This window comes from Melospiza melodia, chromosome 8, assembly GCF_035770615.1.
Source record: "Melospiza melodia melodia isolate bMelMel2 chromosome 8, bMelMel2.pri, whole genome shotgun sequence".
NCBI classification, from domain to species: domain Eukaryota; kingdom Metazoa; phylum Chordata; class Aves; order Passeriformes; family Passerellidae; genus Melospiza; species Melospiza melodia.
In genome coordinates, this window is record NC_086201.1 from 6480649 (window position 1) to 6504636 (window position 23988).

Genomic DNA, 23988 nt, shown 5'->3' on the forward strand with positions numbered 1-23988 from the left:
CCTCTGCCTGCCCACAGCCCCTGGCAGCACTGCCAGGTTCATTCATCCCTCTGCACTCTCAGGAGACAGCAGCAGTTGTTTGCAGGAATGCTTATTTCTTACTTGCCACTCGAGTCTCATAGAAATTTCCACACTAAAATTTGTTAAATGAGAAAATGTGAATGAGATTTTTCCAAATTACTGAACTGCATGAAAATAACTAAACCCTAGATTAATTTTTAAGGCTCAGTACTAGAATATTCCATTAATTAAAGAAAATACCAGCTCAGCTATAATATCTCCCAGCTTTTCAGCAGTAGTTATTTCTCATGTTGCAAGAGAAATATTTCATTTCAAGGATTTATTTTTTCCATAAAATTATCTATTTACACTGATGCCAGCCTTAATAAAGCCAGCAGATATTAAAGTGTAAAACTACTGTTATTGCAGTGGTCTACAAGATTTATCTGGAAGCAATTTAACAGAGCAGATAAAGCTTACTTTACTCAGTGGAATATTGAATTGTTAGTCTTGAACAAAACTACTCCCCAAAGAGCCTCTTACTCAAATCTCAATAACAAGAATCTAATAAGCTACTGTCCTGTTTTTGCAACCCACAAGAGATCACTCAGATCCCAATCAGGATTTTTATAAAAATTTGTTTAGTATTAACCCACAGACACAAAATTCCTATGGACAACAATAGTTTTTGCCAAACACAAGTTTCTGTGTTTCCTTTTACAAATCTGGCCTGTTGTGTAGGTTGTGTCAGAAATTTTCAGTAGCTTTCCTGAACTCCTCCCCTCATGTGAGCTGCTGACACTCCTCAGTGACCAGGTGGGCAGCCTCAGCCAGGAGTGAGCTCTCTCTCACACCTAAATCTCAGATTAGATTAAATGTGCTGCCACAAATTCCTAACCCTTCCTTATCAGTGTGTTCTCCATCGACACAAGGTATTTTCACACTATTTGCTTTGCCTCCTTCTCACTTGAAATGTGATGCCACAACTTCCTTACAGGTACTTCACTTCTCCCACCTCCAAAAGCCATCCATTTATATGCCTCAGCTTTTCAGTGTGTGCACAAGGAGCTGCCTCAGCTTTCCTACCTAAAAGTCACCTCCCAAAGCTGTCAAGCATTGAAGATCAGAGAGGAGAAAGTGCAGGGAGGATCTGCTGCCCCTCAAGGCAGGATGATGCTGCCCAGCTCACTCTGCAGGTGGCTGGGGCAGCAGCCAGACCTGCTGGCCTCAGGAGCTCTGGATCCCTCTGGCTCTTGGGGATTTGGATTACCTACAGCTGATTACTGCAGCCTTGTGCTGAACAGCTCTGCTGGAAAATCCCCACCTGAGCCACCTGCAAAGTGCAACAGCTCAAAAGCCCTGGGCTGGCCACCCCTGCCTGGCTGAGCTGCAGCACCATGGCCAAAGCAGCAACACAGCACACACAGCCCAGCTCCAAACTCTGTCAGGATTCAGCAGCAGCAAAAGCCAGCCTGAGTTTGTTCCTTGCTCTGCTACAATGAAAGACTTCACATATACACTCAGGGAAACACAAACATGGGCAAATTGTCTGGTTCCCAGCAAAACCACTCCTCTACTTCACAGAATTAAAAATGGCTGAGTCATATGAGTATAAACAGAGAAGTGGGGCAAAGGAGGAGAGAGGAAGCAATAATCACCATATTTGCTTCCCTAAAACCAACAAAGTTTTCCTCACTGTACTAAAGAAACATACAAGAGGATCAAGAGAATGGAGAACAACCAGACACAGAGTTATTTAACATGACATACAGGGAAGAATAAAGTGAAAAGTTTCTTACCGGCATATTGTTTTTGTTATCAGGACAATTTTCATCCTTCTCCACTTGAATCTCTTCCTCACTTCCTGATTTTTTGAGGTTTTCAACTGGGTCTGTATCTTTAAATTCAGCTTCTGAACCCTTCATTGTATCAGTTTCATCTTTTACAGTAAGAATATCAGACATCCTCATTAGAAAAGGTTATTTTAAAATTCTACAAGAAATATGGAACCTTTGGGACAAAGAAAAAGTTAATTATTGAGTAATTTAAAATTAATTAGAAAGCCACCCATACCTAAACAGCTGCCCAAAATAAACAAGATTTTGCAAAAAGGTTCCCCCCTCTGCTATGACACATTTTCTGTTTTGTATTAGGAGGAGTGATTTGTTTTTAACCACTTTTATCAGTGGTCTGTAACAGCAGACATCCACACAAACAAGAATTGAGAGCTACACTCTTGGATAACGCTCACAGATTTTCTCTTTCACATTTAAAAAAAAACACCTGAACATTCAGATACTCCAAATCAAACTAGGCTCCAACAGAAACAAGGCAACATTTTCTCAAAGGAAAAGAAAATCTCATATAGATTTATCTTAACAGGGTTAGAAGAAAATAGATGAATCATAACACCCCAAGTGTGCAAACATTCATAAATTTCATGAACTTTTAAAGTTTCCTTGTTGACTGGAGAAGTTCTGAATGCAGGAATTATCTTACTACAAACTGTAGCAAAACTAGTCTTAATAAAATTAAGCATTCTCTCAAAAATAACAAAGAAGAAAGAAACAAACAATTTAGTAATTAAGATAATAACCATGATCAGCAATTACAATTTATAATAATAATTTTAAATGCTATATAAATAATGAAGCCCCAAATTTTCCATAGGAAATAAGAAACACAACTCCTTGTCATTACTCAGCTACTGCAAGATGTAAAACCAAGGATTTTCCATTTCCTACAAGAAATAAAGAGTAAGATCTGAATGCCTAAACTCCTCATAAGAAACAAATAACAATCCTAAGAGTGTTATGGAAAAGCTTAGTGCTTGATTTAGTACCTGATATGTCCTAGAGTTTGGGGATTGTGGTCTCCCACAAAAATCAAATCGAATAATCCGAAGATCCTTTTCACAGTTGTCAGCCAAGATGTCAGTTGTGATGAACCAGCTGGAATCTGGCAGGAGGAGTCCCATGTCCTTATCCCCAGTGTAGAGTCCTGGACAGAACTGGTTGGTCTTGAATCAGCAAGAACATCCCTTTTGAATGCCTGAAAAATCAACAAAGAAAATTCATTATACTTTTATTTGCTGTGGAAGGGGAGATGGAACATGACGACACCTAAAACAGTGAAATTCAGTAAATTACTGAAATAGTCTTTTTAAGAAAAGAGAAAGAAGAAATCAGCATTTGTCAGATTTGCTCTATCTAGCAGCAGTAACAGTTTCATTGGATGTCCAAGACATTTCTGTATTACAGAGTTAACAAGTAGTCATAATAAACATTTTGTGTGCATTCCTGAAACTCTGTTTCTATAAACAAGCAGGTATCTTCCCAAAGAGTCAGAACTATGCAGCCCAGCAGGTGTGGAGGAGTAGCAGGCCATGAAAGCTCACAAATGGCTGTCAGCAGAACAGTTTTTCTCTTTGTTGGAGTTAATCAGCTATGAGCACAATCCATTTTGGGCAACTGCAATCACAGAAGATGGCTTTACTTTATTCAAGAAAATAATTGCCCTGGAATGAGGATGACAAAACTGCTGAGTTTCCATCTTCCCTCTTTTTCAGAGTTGAGAAACAAGTAGCAGCAGCAGCCCCAAGGGAGCATTTGAAGGCCAGGCCAGAGCCCTCAGAGCAGGGGCAGAGGAGCCCTGAGAGCCCCTGGGGGTGCCCAGCTCCTCCTGCTCCCTCACAGGGCACATCAAAGCCTGGCTACAGCCTCTGCCCCAGAGCTGAGCAAACACAGTTTGGTGAGAGATGAGCTACTACAGACATCTGGAGTGCTGAGATTTACTGCAAGGCACACAAAAGAAAGATAAAAGATAAAAGATAAAAGATGGGCTATGCTAAAGGCCTGTAAGAGATCCTATTTACTGAATCTAATGGAGGGGAAAGGATTACAGATGAAAGAAAAAACTGGAAATAAAAAGATGCAAAAATGCAACAAAGGATATCCTGGATTGTTGGTTGTTGAGGTGTTTTTTCCAGACAATCCAGATGCTGATATAAAATTTATTAAGAAGCTCAGAACCTTTACAGTAAACAAAACTTGAATAGAGATGCTGTTTCACTTTGTTGACTGACATGTGATTTCTACAGTATTTAGATAAATGTTAAAAACATTACAAGTTGAAGACAGCAGACAAAACCCAAAACATTTATATCCAGTTGCAAATATAATACTGCAAAGTAAATGTAATTTAATTACTACTCCCTACACAAATCACAAAATAGTAATGATAATCAACATCAAGTTTTTCTTTGATTCTATCAAACACACTTAGAGCTCCTGTCCATTTGCAACACCATTTTAAAAACACATAACAGCATACTCAGTTACCAAAATACAGCCTGTAAATATCCTTGCTTGCCTAGGTCAATCCAGGAAACTGATGCACAAGAAAAGTCCTTGTATTTCCTATGACAAACTAAGTGCAAGTTAGTTTAGAACTTGTTCTGAACAGATTTTTCCCTGCAGATAGATTTAAAGCCTGCAGATTTGGTGCTATATACCCTACTGTCAAAGAGATAGAACTGAGGAAAAGCTGTGGAGCTCCAATTCACACAAAAAATATCTCAACTTTGGGTTCATAGAATGGAGCTATTTTGAGTCAACTGGAATCACCATATGTGCATCTATGAGTAAATGCCAAACCCTGTGCTTCACACTAGCAGCAAAGCACACAGAATAAAAGATTAATCTTTGCTTGCCTGATTATTTTTTAATAATACCAGCCATAGATTAATTGAGATTGGTAATGCAACCTTGTGTTGGTGATCCACACCTGGGAGTGTAAGTACTTGGATAACCTTTTGTCCCAGAAGTTTCCTCTAATTCAGCCAATTTTCATAGCTGAGATAATCTGGTTTTAGTTTCAATACTTCCACAGACTGGATAAAGTAAGATTTAAGGAATTTTATATGCTGCAGACTGAGTAGGGGAGCAAACCACAGCCCATCCTTATTCACCTCCCCATGCTGTTGAATGATAATTTCTTGTGCCCCATGTAGGACAGGTAAAAGGAGGAAAAAAAGCAGTAAGGCAGTCCTTAGGAGCTGCTCTGTTTTTTGAGGAGAAAATAATGTCTGGTAAGCAAACTGATAAAGTGAAACAAAATCCCAGCACTGGCTTTACACTGGATTGCACTACAGACCAACACAGTATTTGTAGATTTTAATGGGAGGGACATAAATGAGGTTCTGCCCTAAAATTATATAAACAGCTGAAAGGACTGCATATTAGAGGCAGAGCATTACCTGGGTTTGCAACTAAAAGCTCAAACATCTCACAACATGTGTCATGAAAGAAAATCTACCAATTCTAGAATCTTTCATAGGTGACAAAAACAGACACCTACTTTAGTAGACAGGAAGTGAAAGGACTTGCATGTAGGAGTGGAACATAAATGTCATACCTGTGCTCTTCACCCTCAGGACTGCTGTCCCCATCTAAACACTCAGAAGTGAAATGTGCATTCTTCTTCATCACATTAGCAACATTATACCCCAATATTCATCCTAAAATTCATCCTATTATTATTATTCATCCTAAAATCTGGTAATCCTCTTTCCAATAAATGCTCACCACTTTGTCTGTGCAGCCACTCTCCCCTTTCAGAGGGAGAAGTGTTATTATCAGCTCTGAGATGATGTCCAGCACTGCACACAGATGAGCTCTGCAGCCAGCAGATCAGAAAATCAGTCAGTGCTGTGCTCTTACTGCTTTCTTTTGCACAGCCTAGAGGATAAGTCATAAAAAACCCCAATAGATCAAGCAAAGACCCTCCTGAGTTTTATGATGGCAGCATCCTGAATCTTGGTACATGAGAAACCCCTGGGTCCCTCATTTTGGGTTCTGACTTGAAAATTACCATATATAAACCCACTAAACTGACTTGTAATGAGCACAGATATTTCTGGGAAGAGGATCTAGGATCTACTCAATCCAATTTCTCTAAGAGGCATCAAGAGTTCCAACTCTTTGCAGGCAGTGTAGATGGAGATAGGAAGCTTTGCACTGCCCATGACAGAAGAAATCCATTGTTTTTCTTCTAAAGAGACAGTAAAAGAAGGTGATATTTTTTCTTTAATTATTGATATCATTGTTATCAAAAGACCCCAGGAATGACTGTCAAAATAACTTGTATCAATGCAATTCAGGGCACAAAATAGGATTAGAAGGGTGGGGGTGAAAAAAAAAATCTATGTTCAACATGCAAAGTGGACACACTTTGTAAAGGTAATGTGAGAAAAAAAAACATGAAAAGGTAAAGTGAAAATTTATTTCTTAAACAAGCTTCTGTTAATTGATAAACCAACAGAATTCCTGCAACCAACAAACACTGGCCTCTTGCCACAACTTCCCCAGCAAGTTCGTACACAGCTCCCTCCTTCAAGTGGAAGAACTGATGGATGAATCCTCCAAACTCTGTGGGAGAAGTTTTGCCTTACCCCAACATAGGAGTATAAACCTTTCCTGGATGTGGAAGTGCCAATTTTTTTTTTTTTTAGAAAAGTCAGGACCTTTCTTAGGAAAACAGATCTTTGAAGATTCATATAAGAGACCTGCACAACAAGAGCTTTTTCCTTCTGCTTTTCACATCAATTACATAAATAAACCTATATTAACATCATAACCTCAGGGTTCCTGTGACTAGAACTCAACAGCACCAGCCCAACTCAAATAAAGCAAATAAATAAAGATTAATGTTATAGCTGAGAGCCTGGAGAGGAATCCTGAGACAAAAGGTGGACAACCTGGCAAACATCTATATTTGGAACAAATTAGTTCCCCCTGGGAAACTTCTGTTAAGGCAGAGGTGGGAAAAGGACTGGAGAAAAGTGCCCAAGGTGATGAAGGAGAGGAAAGGAGAAAAAACAAACAAAAGCAGCCCCACATAACCTTGAAAATCCTGACTTGGAGAGCAAGGGAGGATTCCAGAGGGAGCAACAATTCTCCTGCCCACAAACAGAGCAGGCTGTGCTCATGGATGATCCAGGAGCTGTATGTTAGGGTATGCAACTTTGCTCTCTCTAGTAACTTGTGCCTCAGTGGCCCAGGCTGTTAAAATACACCACCCAGCACCTGTAAAAATGCAGCAGCTGTACTAAGACTGCCATTCCTTTAACAGAAAATTCAAAGCAGCTTTGTACAATTATCAGAAATATAAACTGGAATTTGCAGAGACAGCTGTTCCCTGTTTCCAGCAAAGTTAACACACTCCTGCTTTCTGCATGTCAGGGCTAAAGTTTGAGAGCCATTCAATGACCAATTAGAGAGCAAAGAGTCCTGGCCTGCCTACTGAACTCTGATATTGTGCAGGTCTGATCTTAATTAAAACAATTATTAGAAACAAACAAATGAGAAATTGGTCCACTTTTGAAGCATGAATCTAATAGATTCCCTAGTCCTGTTTACTGGAAAATATTATACAAGTGAATCCATGTGCAATGATTTAAATACACTTAAAGATTTATGCTTTTCTTGATTATGCTATTTACACAGATTTTGAAGTTCTACATTAATCAGTTAACAACTAAATGCTATTTACTCCATTAGTATTAGAAGATACTTCTTATTTGATTCAATTTACCAAGGTACTTAGTAATCAGATTTCCAAAGGAAGAGTATGATAAATCAGAATACAAAAATATAATGTGCAGCTATTCTACCTCCTCCAAAATTAATTAGGGACTGAATGCATCTCACTGTCTGTGCACGTTATGTCCTGCTACCAAGTGTAGACATCATTAAAAATTAACTGCACAGAAATAGAACCAAATGCACCAGAAGCCATTGGCAGACTTTCTCAACAAAGTTTCCTCCAATTTGGAAGGAAAATCCCCCAAAAGTGAAGCCAATAAAAGGCTGTCCCAGGTCTTGCTCTAGTTCATCTTGCTGCAGTTTTACAGGAGTGATTTCCTGCTTCCTGTGCTGCCCCTCTGTCAGAGGTGCTGCTCCAGCAGCAGCAGAGCCCAGGTTTGCACTCCCTCCCTGCCTGCCTCCCTGAACTCACTGGGACTGGCACTGCCTGCCCCAGGGCACAGCTGGGCACCCCAGGGACCAGGGCACCACCACCCACCTCCCCTCACTGGCACTGCCTGGCCCAGGGCAGGGCTGGGCACCCCAGGACAGGGCACCACCACCCACCACCCCTCACTGGCACTGCCTGTACCAGGGCAGGGCTGGGCACTCCAGGGACCAGGGCACCACCACCCACCTCCCCTCACTGGCACTGCCTGTACCAGGGCAGGGCTGGGCACCCCAGGACAGGGCACCACCACCCACCTCCCCTCACTGGCAGTGCCTGGAGAGAGGAGGGAAAGGCAGAGACAGAACACACCTTACAGCCCCAGAACACACCTGTCCAACACCCACTCCAGACATGCACCCTCAGCACACAGGGTGCCATTTGGACAACAATAATGCTGAACATTAGGAAAAAACCCTGGAACTTGCCCCCAGTCTTCTTCAATCCCTTCTTTTCTTTAGTGAGACATTTTGCATGCTACAGCCTCTCTTACAGAGCAATATAGTGCCCTTCTTTTTCACACTCAGGGCCTCAGATAGGACACTACCACTGCTCATAAGACAGTTGACAGGCTGTTAAAGAGGACACCTTTCACAGGAATAGGCATGTGAGAAGCCAAGGTGTATTATTAGCAACTATCCCTCCCCCTCCTTTTATATTTTAAATTCTGAGCAATACTCTAAGGCTCTTTAATCCTGCTCACCTTCTCCTGTGAGTTCACTCCTGAATGCAATAGAAACACTGAGCTGACAGTGACAAAGAATAACAAGATAATTCCTTCAGGAATGTAGCTGCATAAATGAGAATAAGATATTTAATGACAAGCAAGACTAGAGCAGTCTTTTATTCTACATATTGACAGGAAAGTGCAGTATCCAAATACCTGTGGAAATCAGGAGTTTGTTGGCATTTATCCATAAACTCAAAAAATAAAACTTGAAATGTACCCTGAAAAAACTCTGCCCCTACCCAATGCTTCTTCAGAGTGCTCTGTTCCCCAGAAGGCTCAGCTGCTCCACTCTGCACTGAGCAATTCCTCTTAGTTCCCTTCTTGCACTTCACCTTGGATACAAACAGTCAGAGCCAGGTACATCAAAGGAAGTAAACACCTTTGGTTTCCTCCAGGAAAATGAAACAGTTCTCTGGATGTAGCTCCTGCTACAGTGGAATGACAAAGGGGCTCTTACAAGGTGCTTCCAGCTCCCTACTAAGTCTGGCAGACTACAGCACTGCTCTTCTCACCATTTAGAAAAGGAAGAGGTTGGGCATCCTAGGATAGTACCTAAGGAAAAACAATCCCACTGCAGTCCTTGTTTTGACTAGAGCAGCTCCCCAGCATGAAGAACAATGGAAGTCCAAGTTGCAGGGTGTCTGATGAAATGACAGCTCTAGCATTGAACAGTCTGTGGTGGACGAAAACCAGCCTGGCAAACATTCACATACTGTTATTATAAAACACAGCTCTGTGGCTAGGCCACCCTCATTAAGGCAACAAAAATAATCTTAAATGGTTTATATACTATTTAAAGTTGTAGCTCAATTAGGATCTATTCTCACTTTTTTTTTTTTTTTTTGTAGCTTTAGAAAGAGAAGAAAAAAAAAATTTCCCAGGCAGACTTCAAAACAGTTCACTGAACACTATTTTCTATATAATTGTCTCCTGGCAAGCATCTGCACAGGGTAACATACCTTGGCAGACAAAAGCCATTTCAGCTTGCACACTATTAGAGCATTAACCTTTCCAAAATGCCATACCTCAGAGAGAGCAGAGCATTAGGGTAGTGGAAAATCCATCTGTGGAATGGCTGAGCCTCTCATCCCCAAAGAACACGCCTGGCCAAAGGCATGAGGAAAGAACTATTTAGAAATGCTTATGAAATACAGCATGACATATCTTTAGTTTTTGCTAGCATAGTTCTGCTGGCTTGGGAGGGGAAAAATGAATGCCCTTCTCACATGACACTGCTGTACCAGCAAAAGCTCTGGAGAAACAACTGTGCTGACCAAGACTTTGTTGGCTTACCTTCCATCATTCAGAGAAACCCAGCTGACAGCAGGAAAACTCCTCCTGGCTCTTGAGCCATCCCTAGGGCTGATATTCAGAAAATTCTGTGTCCATGTGCCCACACCAGCACCCTCCCACAACTTCCAGCCATTTTTTCCTTTGAGCAATCCCCAAACCTGCCCTTGCTCTCCTCACCTGGATCCTATTGCATGGTCACCCATCATCCTTTATCAGCTCCTTTGGACACCTTGCACTTTTTTTTATGCACAAATTTTTCACTCACTTTTAACTATGCCTTTAGAAAGCCTCCAACAAATCTAGGAAATGCACACACAGCACAAAAGTCTGCATCACCACATAATCTGTTTAATATTTATCTGTATGTATCTATTTAAAATACCTTGAAGTCATGAAGTCAGTCAGATCACAGGGCCAAACCCAAACTATCTCCCTGTTTTGAACTATCAAATAGCAACAGTTGTCTTATTACTAACAATCCTTAAAAACAGAAGAATCACCTGTTATTACATCATTCTCTGAAGCCTCATTTCTAGTGTCAAGGCCTTAAAATGGAGTAAGAGTAACAATATGGGGTTTTTTTGTGTCAATTGGAAATCAATACTTTGGGGAAAAATACTTGGTTTTCTCTTTATGAGGATGTCAATGCTTGCTAAAGGTCAGAGGTTTTATAGCACAATAAAATATAGCCTGAGCTGTTCACAGTTGCTTTAAAAGACTTTTAAATTAAAAAATTGGAAACTTCTTTTATATTACCCAATTGTAAACTAACCAAAGGTATCTTCAGGAATCTTTTAAGCACAGCATTGATTAATTTTGGTATATTAGAAACAGTCCAGAAGTAAGAGAACATAAATATTTTAAGTTCAGATGATGTAAAAAAATCATCTTGCTACTCAAAATACTCCATAGAAAACACCTAAGATCAAACAAAGTCATACAATCTACAAGTCCCCAGATGATGCAGTAGCAAACTAAAACCTTAAAATAGTCAAAGATTGATTTTTCTCCCCCAGCTATTTTAAGTAAATGAACTGAAGCATTGCCTGTGACTATTTCTAGTGGAGATCCTCCAAATAGCAGCTTTCTTAAGACACAAATCTCCATTTCATTTAGCAAAAGTCATCCACAACTGCATACAGCAGCTAACAATTTTCTGTACATAAATCAGCTTTCATTCTTAGAATATCTAAGCTAACCATCATCCTTCCATCAGTAACATGAAAAAGTGTCTCTAAAACTGACAGGAATTTCAACAGTGGATGGCTGGAACAGACTCCTGGAGTTACCAGGCAAGGTTAAAGATTCTGTTTAGGACCCTAAGACATCCAATATTATGCAAAGGACTTAGTTTTCAAAACAATTAAGAAGCAAAAGCACCAACTCTAACAGGCCCTTTCTTTCCATTTTATAACAAAATTCACTAACTCAGTAAATTACTGTACTATCTCTGCATAAAATGAAGACAAAAATCATCAAAGCAAACAAGAAAATTAGACAGAACTTTCCCTGGGGCACTATCAATGCTCTCACCTATGTCCTGTTGCCACACCACACCACCACCATCCACACAAACATCATCTGGCTGCTTCAAAATCTGGTGATTCCAAACATCAGGCAAAACCAAAGCACAATTCCAAAACTGTCTACCCTACAAACTTTAATCCTCTAGCAGTGTATTTTTGCTTAATTTGTAACAAAAATCACAGCAGGTCTGATGTCAGCAGTTCTGATAGTGCAGAAATTTGATAAAAATTAAATGACTGATCTTTATGGAATCAAATGTCATCAGTTTAACAGCCATCCCAAATTACTTGTTGTCTGAACAAAAAGACATTTGGTCCACAACACAAGACAGTCATCAATTGCATAGGAAAAAAAAAACCATTTTCATATAGCCTACTATAAATACTGTTTTCAGTTCAAAACTTATCTTTACAAAAAAAAAAAAGAAAAAGCTTTCTTGTACTTTCTCATTGGAATGGAGATAACAGTAACACTTCAAAAAAAAAACAAAAAAACCCACAGGCAAAAAAAAAAAAAATTAGGCATCTCCCCCATTTCTGCCACCTTGGGAAATTCTTTTAGCAGAGATATTTTTAATAGTTTTCCAACCACAGCACAAATAAAACACCCAGTAAATAAAAACTAGCAAAAACACCATTATTAAATAAGATGTAAGAAAAAGTCTTTTTCAAGTCGATGTTTAAAGAAGGAAGAGATTTGGGGATGCTAATGATCTCTGTTAGCTGCTTAGGCCTAGAATGGCTTTTGTGGGAAAAGGGAAACCAAAGGCAAACTGCAATTTGTTTTGAGACATGTTATTCTTCTCCTCTGGACAGCGTTTGGCTGCCGGGTTCCAGGGCCCACACACCTGCAGGGCTCACACACCTGTGGGGCTCACACACCTGCAGGGCTCTTGGGTTCCAGGGCTCACACACCTGCAGGGCTCACACACCTGCAGGGCTCACACACCTGCAGGGCTCACACACCTGTGGGACTCACATACCTACAGTGCTCTCGGGTTCCAGGGCTCTCACACCTGCAGGGCTCACACACCTGCAGGGCTCACACACCTGATGCTCTCAGGTTCCAGGGCTCACACACCTGCAGGGCTCTCGGGTTCCAGGGCTCTCACACCTGCAGGGCTCACACACCTGTGTGCTCTTGGGTTCCAGGGCTCACACACCTTCAGTGCTCACACACCTTCAGTTCTCTCGGGTTCCAGGGCTCACACACCTGCAGGGCTCACACACCTGCGGGGCTCTCACACCTGCGGGGCTCACACACCTGTGTGCTCTCAGGTTGCAGGGCTCACACACCTGCATGCTCTCAGGTTGCAGGGCTCACACACCTGCAGGGCTCACACACCTGCATGCTCTCAGGTTCCAGGGCTCACACACCCGCGGGGCTCACACACCTGCAGGGCTCACACACCTGCATGCTCTCAGGTTGCAGGGCTCACACACCTGCAGGGCTCACACACCTGGTGCTCTCGGCATTGTGCTCCATGGTTCAGCCCCGGGCCGTGCTCTCCAGCTCTCCATCCCGGGCGGGGCCCAGCCCGGCCCCTCGTCCGCAGAGATGTGCCCAGTGCGTGCCCCCGACCCGTGCTGGCTCCGAGCCCTGTGCAGGCAGCAGAGCGAGCGGGACAGGAGGCAGGGGAGCGGCAGAAGGGTCCCACACATCATGACTGCGGGAATTGCCACCGGTGCCCGTGGAGCTGGAGCGGCCCCCGGCGCTGCCCGGAGCCGCGCAGACAATGGGAAGGCACAGCTGGGCACTGTCACTGCCACTGTCACTGCCACTGTCACTGGCACTGTCACCCAGCACCGCCACCCAGGCAGCTCCTCCTCGGCAATTCACACCCGCCCGAGGCTCTCCGGCTGCTAGAAAATGGCTGGGCACATTTTAATCGCTTTCTCCGTGAACAGTCAGACTGCTCTAAAATTAAAGTTTACACCACGCTGCGAGAATTTTGATGTGACAAAGAAGCAGGGCAAAAATATTCGTACTGTAAAGATATTAATTTCCTCTCTAGACAGCTTTATTTCTTCACTTTGGCACCGTGAACACAACACCAAAAGTCATCAGTAAGTTATTCCTCAGTGCCAGATAAACACACTTGTCACTGGCAGAATGAATGCTATGATAATTTTCTGGACTGGCACATACCCACTATCAGAACCCAAATATGGAAGAAAAACGTCCTCTAAAACAGAGGGATAGAAAAAAGCCAGTTCTATGACAATGATCATACTTGCACAAGCAGTGCCCAGAGCAGCAGTGAGCAGCTTTGCTGCTTGTGAGACAGCTCTGTCCCTGCAGCTGCAGCATCACCCGTGCTCAGCAGCCCTGCTGCACACTGATAACCATAATCCCCGTGCTGGGCTCCCCAGAGACCTCTGCCAGGGACCCTGCACACCAAGCCAGGCTGCAAGGAGAATGGGGCAGGGTTTTTAATCTGCAGGCTCCAGACAGAGGAGCTGCAAGCTTGGGAGGCTGCAATCCCTGCCAAACAGGAGATCAGTATCCTGTATATTTCAGTGACAAGATTAAAAAACTATACATATATATATATAGACAGACTCATTTCTACAATGTAACAAACACAGGAAATAAAAAATCTAAATCAACCATGGAAAGATGTAGACCTGTCACAGACTGCAGCAGTCTCAGTACTAAAATAGATTTTTATAAATAAATAAATAAAAAATATATATCATATATAAGAATTTGATATTGAGAGTGCTGCAGTTTGCAAAAGATCTTAATCTTTCCATGCTTGCTATTCCCCTCTTGTGCCACCTCTCTCTGTGCTCCATCTTGAAAGCCTCCCCTCTCTCTGCTCACACATGGCAGTGTCACACACTCCACACATCCTGCCTGTGTCCTTGAGCAGCACCATCACATGGGGGTGGGGGAAGCCAATCTTTCTGATTTAGCTGAAGACAGCAGTTGTTGGAATCCCTGCTTTTCTCCTGTGCACTGAGCTCAGTGTCACTGCTGACTCTGCCCCTCCCCTACACACCAGTTCCCTCCCCACTCATCGTGGGACCATCCCTGAGATCCCATCCCAAACTTGAGGAAAATACACACAAAAGGGATAATTCTGGGAGGCCCTTGCTATTTTTACATAGGTTCCAGCTGGTCTGTAATGGGAGCATTACTTCCCATGAAAAAGGCTTCCTCAGCAGGATGCTAGACAAGAAAATTACTTTTATTTTCCTAATTGTAAAATGAATTCCAAAGAGGTGATCACCTATGTGCACAAGCCATTTACTGCACACTCCACACTCTGAATGCTGCCAAAGAGAATAGTTTTCAGTTTCTGAACACATTATACAGATTACATTAATGTCAGAATAATCTTTTAAGCAGTCTCCTCACACAACACTAGGAAAATGTGTCTGCTGTGCATGTCTGGCTAGTGTTATAATCAGATTTGGTATTCACATTCACCACAGCAGAACACCTAGGAGAGCTTTTATAATCAGGAGGATCAGCATCAAGATGCAGCTAGCCTCAAACAGGAAATAAAGTAGTACCCAATGGAGAGAAACCTGAGCAATGTCCTATTGTTATACTCTGCACTGCCTCTAGGAACATTGTTGTTCATTTTTCTAAAACTCACACACCCACACATTATGAAGAGTTGGGGTTTCTGTAACTCCTGTCCTGGAGACACATCCTAAAAGAGAGGAGAGACTGGTCTGGGTTTGCTTTCTCATGAGCAAAACCTTTTTATGCCCTACACACATGTGCTGCTCTGCTCTAAGTGATGGATTAAAAACTGGAATAGCACTCATGACCTGAATGTGCCTGTATCAGACATGGACTCTACAAACACCCAGTGATGTGTGCTCAGCTCCATGGCTGCCTGTGTACAAAGATTGTGCCACGTGCAAATGAACACAGACACAACATGCTAACATATGTGAAACAGGAAAACAATTGGAATGAAATATCATAAAAATAATGCTGTAATTTCTCCCTTAAATCAGTCCAGATACATAATTAATATGCTTAAGAGCAGAAAAAACTTATAGCCTTCTTTATAGCAAAGAGGAGTTGGAGCACTGAGGGCTGATTTACAATTGCAACCCTGACTTGGCTGACTAAGTTAACTCAAAACATGTAAATTGTATCTCTTATCAAACACACACAATTACATTTGCTGAAATATCATCTAACAGAATAGGCATCATAAGCTCAAAAACAGATGAGCAAATAAAAAGTTCAAATTCAATTTAAATTTCAAAGCCATAGCACAAATCAAATATACAAGCCAAGTATTCAAGAGATAAAAGAAAATCAGTCTGGAAAGCAACCAGATGCTTGCCAAAGGAGGAAGAATTCTAGACCAAAGAAAAAAAAGTGAAGATATGCAACACCACCTCTTCAAAGCCATTTTCCTGACAAACAATACCCTTTGTCATAGCTGTACTTAAAACTGCAGTATGTAAGGGATTAAAATGAATCTTTCTTTTTTTTAATCTCATAACAAACTTACACAATTCAGTAAGAGGCAAAAGTGCACCATCAATTGTCTGCAAACCAGTGCCTGATTCAGAGTAGAAAAGACTGGACTGTCCTGAATGAAATTTTCTTTAAAACTTCAAAAGGAATACAGAGACAGAAATCCCAATTGAGAAAAAGGCTCTGCTACATAGGATACACTCAGGAAGATGTTCCTGGCTCTGCAATATCCAAGGGCCCCTTTACTCCAAAACAAATCCCAGCAAGACTTACAGGACTGAAAAGGCAGGACACAAACTCCTGGAGAAGGACACACACACTGAAATGTTCTGACTAACAACAGCCTTTCCATTTAGAAGAATGAAAATTAGTTCTTTGAAGATTTTTAAAGAACAAGATAAAAAAAGCAAGCCCCTGGACCAACCAGAAGATATTTAAGAAAAAGTTTGAGACACTTGAAAAATACTAGAATGGGATATTTCAACTACTCATCCCAATTCCAAAATGAAATTTATCTATAAATCTAAAGGAAAGAGAACAGCTTTTCTCATTATGTGAGAAAGGGAGACATTTACAGAGTTTGTCCCATCCACATGAGCTTAACAGCAGCATCATGTGAAGCCATATTCTGACTGCTCCAAGCTCCATGCACTTGACTGATTTGTCTCTTCTGAACAGTTCCTCTGCTAGTAACTCTTTAACAATTGATGGGACAGAAATATTTATGTCTACTCTAAGAGAAATTGTCTGAGTCCAGAATGGTCATGAAGGTCTATTCTTATTTAGTTCATGTCATGTCCCTATAAAAACCTCTCATTTCCAAGAAAGCAGAAACAAGCACTGCAATTTCATTCCTTTGCACCATAAGCCCAGTTCAGACAGCACAGTGATGAAGCTGAAATAAATATCTTTCTCTGGTGGTTTCATTGTTCTCCTAAGACATAAAATAAACCCTCACTCTTACAAGTATTAATGAATTTCTGTTTAGATATCAGTCACCATTTAGCCATGGTCTGGTCCAAGCCTAAATGCAGGAGATTTTAAGCTAAAGCCTGAAATATAAACAATCCTCAAACACTGACTGTGCACAGCTAGTCTTCAAGAATAAATGAAATTAATTTTCAAATACATTCTGGACAATGGATGCCAAATGAGCAAGTGTCTGTCTGGTGAGCCTGTTTGTAGGGCTGATTGCTGGTCAAAGATTAACTTACTGTTAATTAAAAATTCTAGAGGAGCAGTACAAAAGCAAGCTGAAAAAAATATCTCAAGGCTTCAATTCAATATTAAAGATCTCTCTACAAGTACTCATTATAGAAAAATATCCATGTATTTCAGAGTATAAGTAAACTTTTGGTGTTTGCTGGAGTAAAAAGTTCTAAGTAATTAAATAGGAGTAACATTCCCATGACCAGACTTTGAAATGGAAAAAACCACCAATCAAACCTGGCATCTCCCAAAGTTCCCAAAAAATGTGGGAGGGATGTTTTTGGGACCAGTTACAGAAGCCAAAAGAGATATTCTGTCCAATTCTTCACCTCTTGAACAAGGCAACTCTTATCTCCTGCTTAGTCAAGGAGTGAGAACAACTTAGGAAAAAGCAAATTCTAGTAAAAGATGATCCTAGAGTATTGAGGTAGCCATTGATTCCTTTCACTACAGTCCTTAAATTAATGCTTAGTGAAGCAAAAAACAACCCCCAAGCTACCAAGTATCTTATTTCCCTCTGGAAAGCACATTAGCACACATTTCAAAAACCTGTACTTCTAATTTTCTGTGTGCTAGATAAATGTGTTTCACAAGAAAGGGGAAAAAATGTTACCAGTAGAAGCTCTGGCCTATCTCCATAATGTGAAATAAGAACCACTGAGATTGTATTCAGCCACAGACTGATTTCTGACATCTACAGAAAACATTGCTGCTTAATAAATGAAAACCAAAGTATTGCTTCTGCAGTTAAAGCAAACAAGTGAGTGATGGCTCATGCTAAACCAAGGAGTGAATATATTACAAAGACTAAAGATCACTTACTTGGCTTTGTCACATGCTTTATCAATGCAATTTCTGTCCTTCCACCTCCAGTTGCTCCTACTACTATTTTCATTCACTCTGACATCTAAAAACTGGGCGTGTAACCCTTTCAAGAACCTTCCCATTTTCACCACAATCTTACTTTGTTGTGAACAAAATTTAAAGAAAATTAGGTGATTGTAAGTTTAGTCTCAAGATGAAAAATTCATGCACACCTAATGAACACATCATGTCCAGTTTTGCATTAATATCTTGATGTTAACTTTTTCCTGAACTGCAGTTTAAATTCTGACTGTTGCAGACAGAATTTTGTTCTGTTTGATACAGTCTCATCTAAATGCCAGGCATTAGATAAGCAGAAAATTAAGCTACTCAGAGGTTGGAGTTTAAGGTCATCCTCACTGTCTGAAAGCAAAAGCTGTAATATGCTCTCACCCAAGAGGTTCATTATGCTTCGGTTTTTTAATGAAAAAGCAACAGTTTGAACACAAAATAATATCCATGAAAAACTTCTGCATAAGTGACCCCATAACTGGACTGACACCACAGGCCAGGCATATGTAGGTGCCACATGCTGAACAGGAATTCTTTAAAACCACAGATCTGCCTTAGAACCAACAGTCAGAACAAACTTGTGTTATTTCACTGGATCTATTTTTTCTGATTTTTTTCCCAATATTTTTTTTCCCCATAAGAAAATCTGTCACATGCAACAGGGGATGGGAAGGCTGAGGGGGTGTGAACAGTACTTTTTGGTACAGACACTATCAAGCAACCAAGAAAACAAAGGGTTTGTCTATTCCAGCAAAAAATGGCCAGTAGCTTTGTGAACACAAAAATGAGAATAGAGAACTGTAAGAACCTGTTTACACTAAACCAGGGCTGTTTTCTGCAAAGGGACAGCAGAAATACAAGTTCCCAAAATTAAAGTCTACCCCCGGAATAACAAAAACCCAAACAATAAGACTTCACTCATGTTTACAAAATTCCATGTTTGGGTAGCACAACTTGTGTTATCATCCCAAAAATTCTAAACAATTAGAGCATGGGAACAGGGCTTCAGTGCCAGGTGCCTAAAAGCAAGGCAAGAGGAGACTTCAGCTGAAATCACAGTGAGCAATTCAGTTGTAATCCCACATTTCACTTCCAATCCTTAAGCACCTCAGAGGCAAAAGACTAAAGAACACTGGTTTAAACAAGGGAGATGTGAGAGTCTCAACAAATCCATATTTTTCAAATGAAGTTGGACTAGAGCTCGTCAATTTACCAGAAGTCTTTATTCTCCTCTGGAACTGTGAATCTGAAAATCACCAGGTGAAGTGGGACAAGAGGTAAGGCAGATTTCCTCAGAGCAGGCATGTCTCAGCTTCCACCCACAGAGGGACTGACAGGAGCTGCAGGCTTGGCTGCCCAGCAGATCTGAACACACAGGGCAGAGGGGAGCTCTTCCCTTGCTTCATGACAACACAGGGCATTTGGGAGGAGCAGGATTTGTAATGTTGGTTTTCAACTCATTTTTGTCTCTGGGAAAAACAAGATCTGGCTTATCAGTCTTCCTCCTCAGTTTTGTTCTAAAAGTAAATCTTCTGAGATAAACATGTTCAACTCAAAGCAGTGAGTGCTGCAGTTGAAACTCGTGTTAGCTGTGGCATTGACACTTTCAAGGACTTTGTTAACACCACCCTTACTCCTGCCCCAAACTTGGCTAATGTCAAATTCATCAGCAAAATCTTTTTAAATCCAAAAGTGCTTAAGGTTAAACAAGATCTGACTTTTAATGTAAATTCAACAGGGGGTAGGAGAAAGGAGGGCAAGGAGAGAGATGGGAGGAGAGAGAGGGGGAGCTCCTAAGAACACCAGGAGTCAACATGGGATTTGTTTGACTTTCTTGCATATCTCTACAGTCAAGCATCTCCACTCAGAGGACACAATGGCATCATCAGACCCTAAAGGGACTTTAAACAAAACTAGCATCATGTTTAATTATCTATGACTAGGTAGGAAAAAAAATTTAAGACAATAATTTTCAATTAATGTTACATAAAAGGAAAGAATTATTTTTTACACAGTTAGGGCTGGGGCCTGGAGTCATCACTTGAGCTGCAGCATGCAATAATACAGATTGGCTAGTGGGCTTTGCTAGATAAACAAAAGCTTTTTCATAGATGCAACACTAATTTTCAGAATGTTGCTAGGGCAACAGCAGACTGTAACAAGAATTTCTGAATAATGAGCAGGTGGCAATATACAAAGATCTTCGATTCCTGACTGAATTATTTATATGTAATCCAGAATAGTGAGATTTTGAAAAGCAGTAGCCTTATTCCAGCACCACAAATACAATATATACTTGTCTAGAATATTTATTAAAGTTCTAGATATGCATCTCTTTTTTGCTTTAACATGCTATGTAAGGCAAGATCACTAGTCTCACACCTCTGGCATAAAGAAGCAAAAGCAGTTATTTTGCAGAAAATACACAATTTTAAAAAGTAGATTTTTTACTTCAAAACTAAATCTAACTTTCTACCCAAGATTCTCCTTGTACAGATTCAATAATTCCAGAGGGACAGGAGCAAATCTTGGCAATTATGAAGTTAGGACCAGACTAACAGAAGAGAACTGGAAATGCTTTATCCATCATGCCCATCCACAGCAGGAGTTTTGCCAGATGTAAAATGTCATGGAAGGAAGCCTAATGGGCAGTCTAGAGTCTATCACTTGAAAAGCAATGGCAGCAAGATTTGGCAAAATTTTTGTTAATTTAAAACTTCCAACTCTGCTAAGTCATTATATTATTAACCACTACTAACAAATTCCATCACTTGGATTTCAAATTTTCTGATTAGTTGGTCAGCAAAGGTTTGGGTATCTGGACAAGGCCAGCTGTAACATTATTCTTTTACTGAATGACAGAAAATAACCATTTTCACATACTCTAAGACTGAACTGTTTCTCCCTGTGAGTTCCCTGAGACACTGTCATATACACAAAAATCACAAACCTGGTCTGCCTTTGGGGCTTTTTGTCACAGATCTCTGTTTTAAATATCAAAAAACCAGTAAGATTTGTAGTTATTTTCAGGTAAGTTCCCAGTTTTCAGAGATTAACAGAGTCTGTGTATTGAGATATAAATTCACATGCCACAAGACAACTGTATATGAATGCTCATATATACATGTTCATATATACATAGACATAATAAACTACAGAGCTCTTTGACAAGCAGCTGACATTACCAGAAAAACTTCCTAAACACAGTAAAATATGGATAACCTAATCAGTTGATATCATTTTGATTAATACTCTCAATTCTCCATGAAGGCCCTCATGAGAAAGACACTGAGGTATGGGTGTGTGCCCAGAGAAGGAGCAGAGCTGGGAAGGGTCTGGAGCACCAGTCCAGGCAGGTTTAGGATGGATATTAGGAAAAATCTCTTCATGGGAAGTGTCAAGCATGGAACAGGCTGCCTGGGGAAGTGGCAGAGTCACCATCTCTGCAGGGAGATGTGGCACCTGAGGCCATGGTTTAGTGGTGTGCTTGGCAGTGCTGAGGGAAGGGTTGGACTCTATGATCTTAGAGGTCTTTTCCAACCTAAATGATTCCATGATTCTGTTATGTACTGCATGAGATTGTTTCAGTTTATCTCATTTTCTGAAGTGAGGACAAGGCCTGGAACAAGTCACATGTTAAATTGTGCTGTCATCATGTGACAGCAAGTCACATGTTAAATTGTGTGCCAGACCTGGACATCCCACAGACACCTAGAACAAGGCTTTACACTAAGTTCATCCAGTGAAATCTCACTGTATGACACCTGGTCAAGCTGTACCAGCAAAGGCTTCTTGAATGAGGCTACAGCTGAAGCAATTCCAGCAGAATGTGCAGTGGAGGCAGCTGAACTCACAGAAGATGAAAGTACTGGATTCTTACAGCTGGTCCCTGCATTGTTTATAAAGGAGCTTCTGTCCCCCCCAGCAGCTTTGTTCTAACAGGTTTAACAGCCAGTGCTGAGCAGCTCCCTGCACTGCAGCTGAATCCTGCAAATTCCTCTGCTCCACTTTGTGGTCAGGGGGAGGTAAGAACACAATTGCCTCACTAATGTGATGCCTCATGGAACAGCTGCTTCAGCATCATCTTAGATCTCAAAACTGAGGATCCTGGCAGCAAGGCAAAGTATAATAAAATGAGCATCTTGTTACGTCCTTATGAACACTTCTGAAAATACATCATCATCATCATCAGATCAGCAGCCTGATTGCCTGGACCCAGGCAAAAGGGAGACAGAGAAGTGATTCCTCCTTTCCCCGACTGAGAAAAGCAGGCAGCACCACATGGTGCCACCATGGCACTCATGCCTTGCAAAGACATCTCATCTAAGCAGCCAGCAGGGTGGGCAGCAAGAAGCAATGCTGGCATTTACACTGAGTGCCACATTTTGTCAGGACAGGCTCCTTTCTCATGGCATGGCCACTGAAACAAGAAACTTACCTGAACCAAACACTGCATCTCTCCTTAGAGGGGACAGGGGAAAGAAACCTAACTTAATGAAGATCTGCTTTACAGTATGATGGAATTTTTTTTATTAAAAATAGTATAAACATAGGACTAGTACTGCCACTACTAAGTTTATATTCTGAAGGAATTTTCTAACTCAGAATTTAGATGAGAAATTAATACAGTACATTACAACTTAGCAAATTTCTTTGAGAAATTTTCTTGAAAGCTGTTTTTTTTGGACAAGTATAAAGGCATGAGGAAATTAAAAAATAAGCACCATTGTTTTCTTCAAGAATACTTCAAAGGTTACATGTCCAAGAAGGAGACAGGAGAAAAATACTCACCATCAAAATACAAATTCCAAATACACTGTTCCCAAGCTGGACACAGGCACTAACACCCAGTTCTGGGAGCAGAGGGGTTTTGAAAGCTTAAAAAGACAGGAAAGAAAATCTTTCTGAAGGTCAGATTTTTCACATTTGTATTATGCTTTGCCTAGCACACTCTGGAAGGTTGAGCAGACCAGAAGGGCCACAGCCATTCTCTGTGGGACCAAAGATGGGGTAAGGAAGGGAGAAGGTTTCAAGAGAGAGCCATTTTAACACTGCTCAACTACTGAATAACATCCCAAAGAATCTTATTCATGTAGTCAGAATATTTAAGCAAAGGATTATTAATTATTACTAGAGTATCTATTAATAATTATTAGATTCCTGCATTTCTCTGACCAAAAGGCTTTGCTTTACAGGCAATTCAGGACAGGGACTTTGACATAGTCTTAGGCTCCAACAATCCAGGGATTGAGGATAATCAGGCAGTCCTTGACAGATCATTTCCTTATAAAGATACACAACACACAGTTCTGTTAGAATTCATTGACATGTTTTAATGTATATTATGTAGTATTTAACAACATTATGTGTGTAAAGAATCATCTGAAAATTACCTATGGGACTTGCTCTCCCTAAGGCACAGGGAAAAGAAGCTGGGAAGGGAAGAAAGACCTTTAATATGAATAACCACAAATTTAGCTGGAAGAATAAATGCAGAGGAAGGAAAAAAAAACCCCAAAACAACCAAACAAAACTCAAAAACAGACATAAACAAAACCAAAAATAAAATCCACTCCGAAATATACTGACCAACCAAAAGGTAAGCCTTGGAAGTCAGAAACAAGTTCCACCCTGAGTCAGAACTTTCTAACAAAAGATTCATTATCCATACAAACAGAAAAAGTACAAGTACACCAAAAACCCACTACAGCACATCTGAAACCGAATTGGAAAGAGAACATTCAAAGGAAAAATAAGATTCAGAAAGTAAGTGCTGGAGACACCATACCCACTAACTACAGAAAATGAGATGCCTCTCATCAGATCACCAGTCCCAAAGAAGAGATTTTTCTCAACAGCACCAAATACAT

At 40.8% G+C, this 23988-nt stretch overlaps 1 protein-coding gene across 4 annotated transcripts in view; it reads right to left on the reverse strand.

Moving 5' to 3' along the window:
- The window catches only part of R3HDM1 (R3H domain containing 1), an 80811-nt gene that overhangs the window by 49182 nt on the left and 7641 nt on the right, over positions 1 to 23988 (reverse strand). For all 4 annotated transcript variants that reach the window (XM_063161600.1, XM_063161599.1, XM_063161598.1 and 1 more), the window contains exons 2-3: positions 2843 to 3051; positions 1800 to 2010 (exon numbers count right to left, since the gene is read on the reverse strand). In XM_063161600.1, the coding sequence (XP_063017670.1) occupies positions 1800 to 1970 (171 nt within the window). In that variant the 5' untranslated portion in view covers positions 1971 to 2010; positions 2843 to 3051. The remainder of the gene's footprint in view (positions 1 to 1799; positions 2011 to 2842; positions 3052 to 23988) is intronic.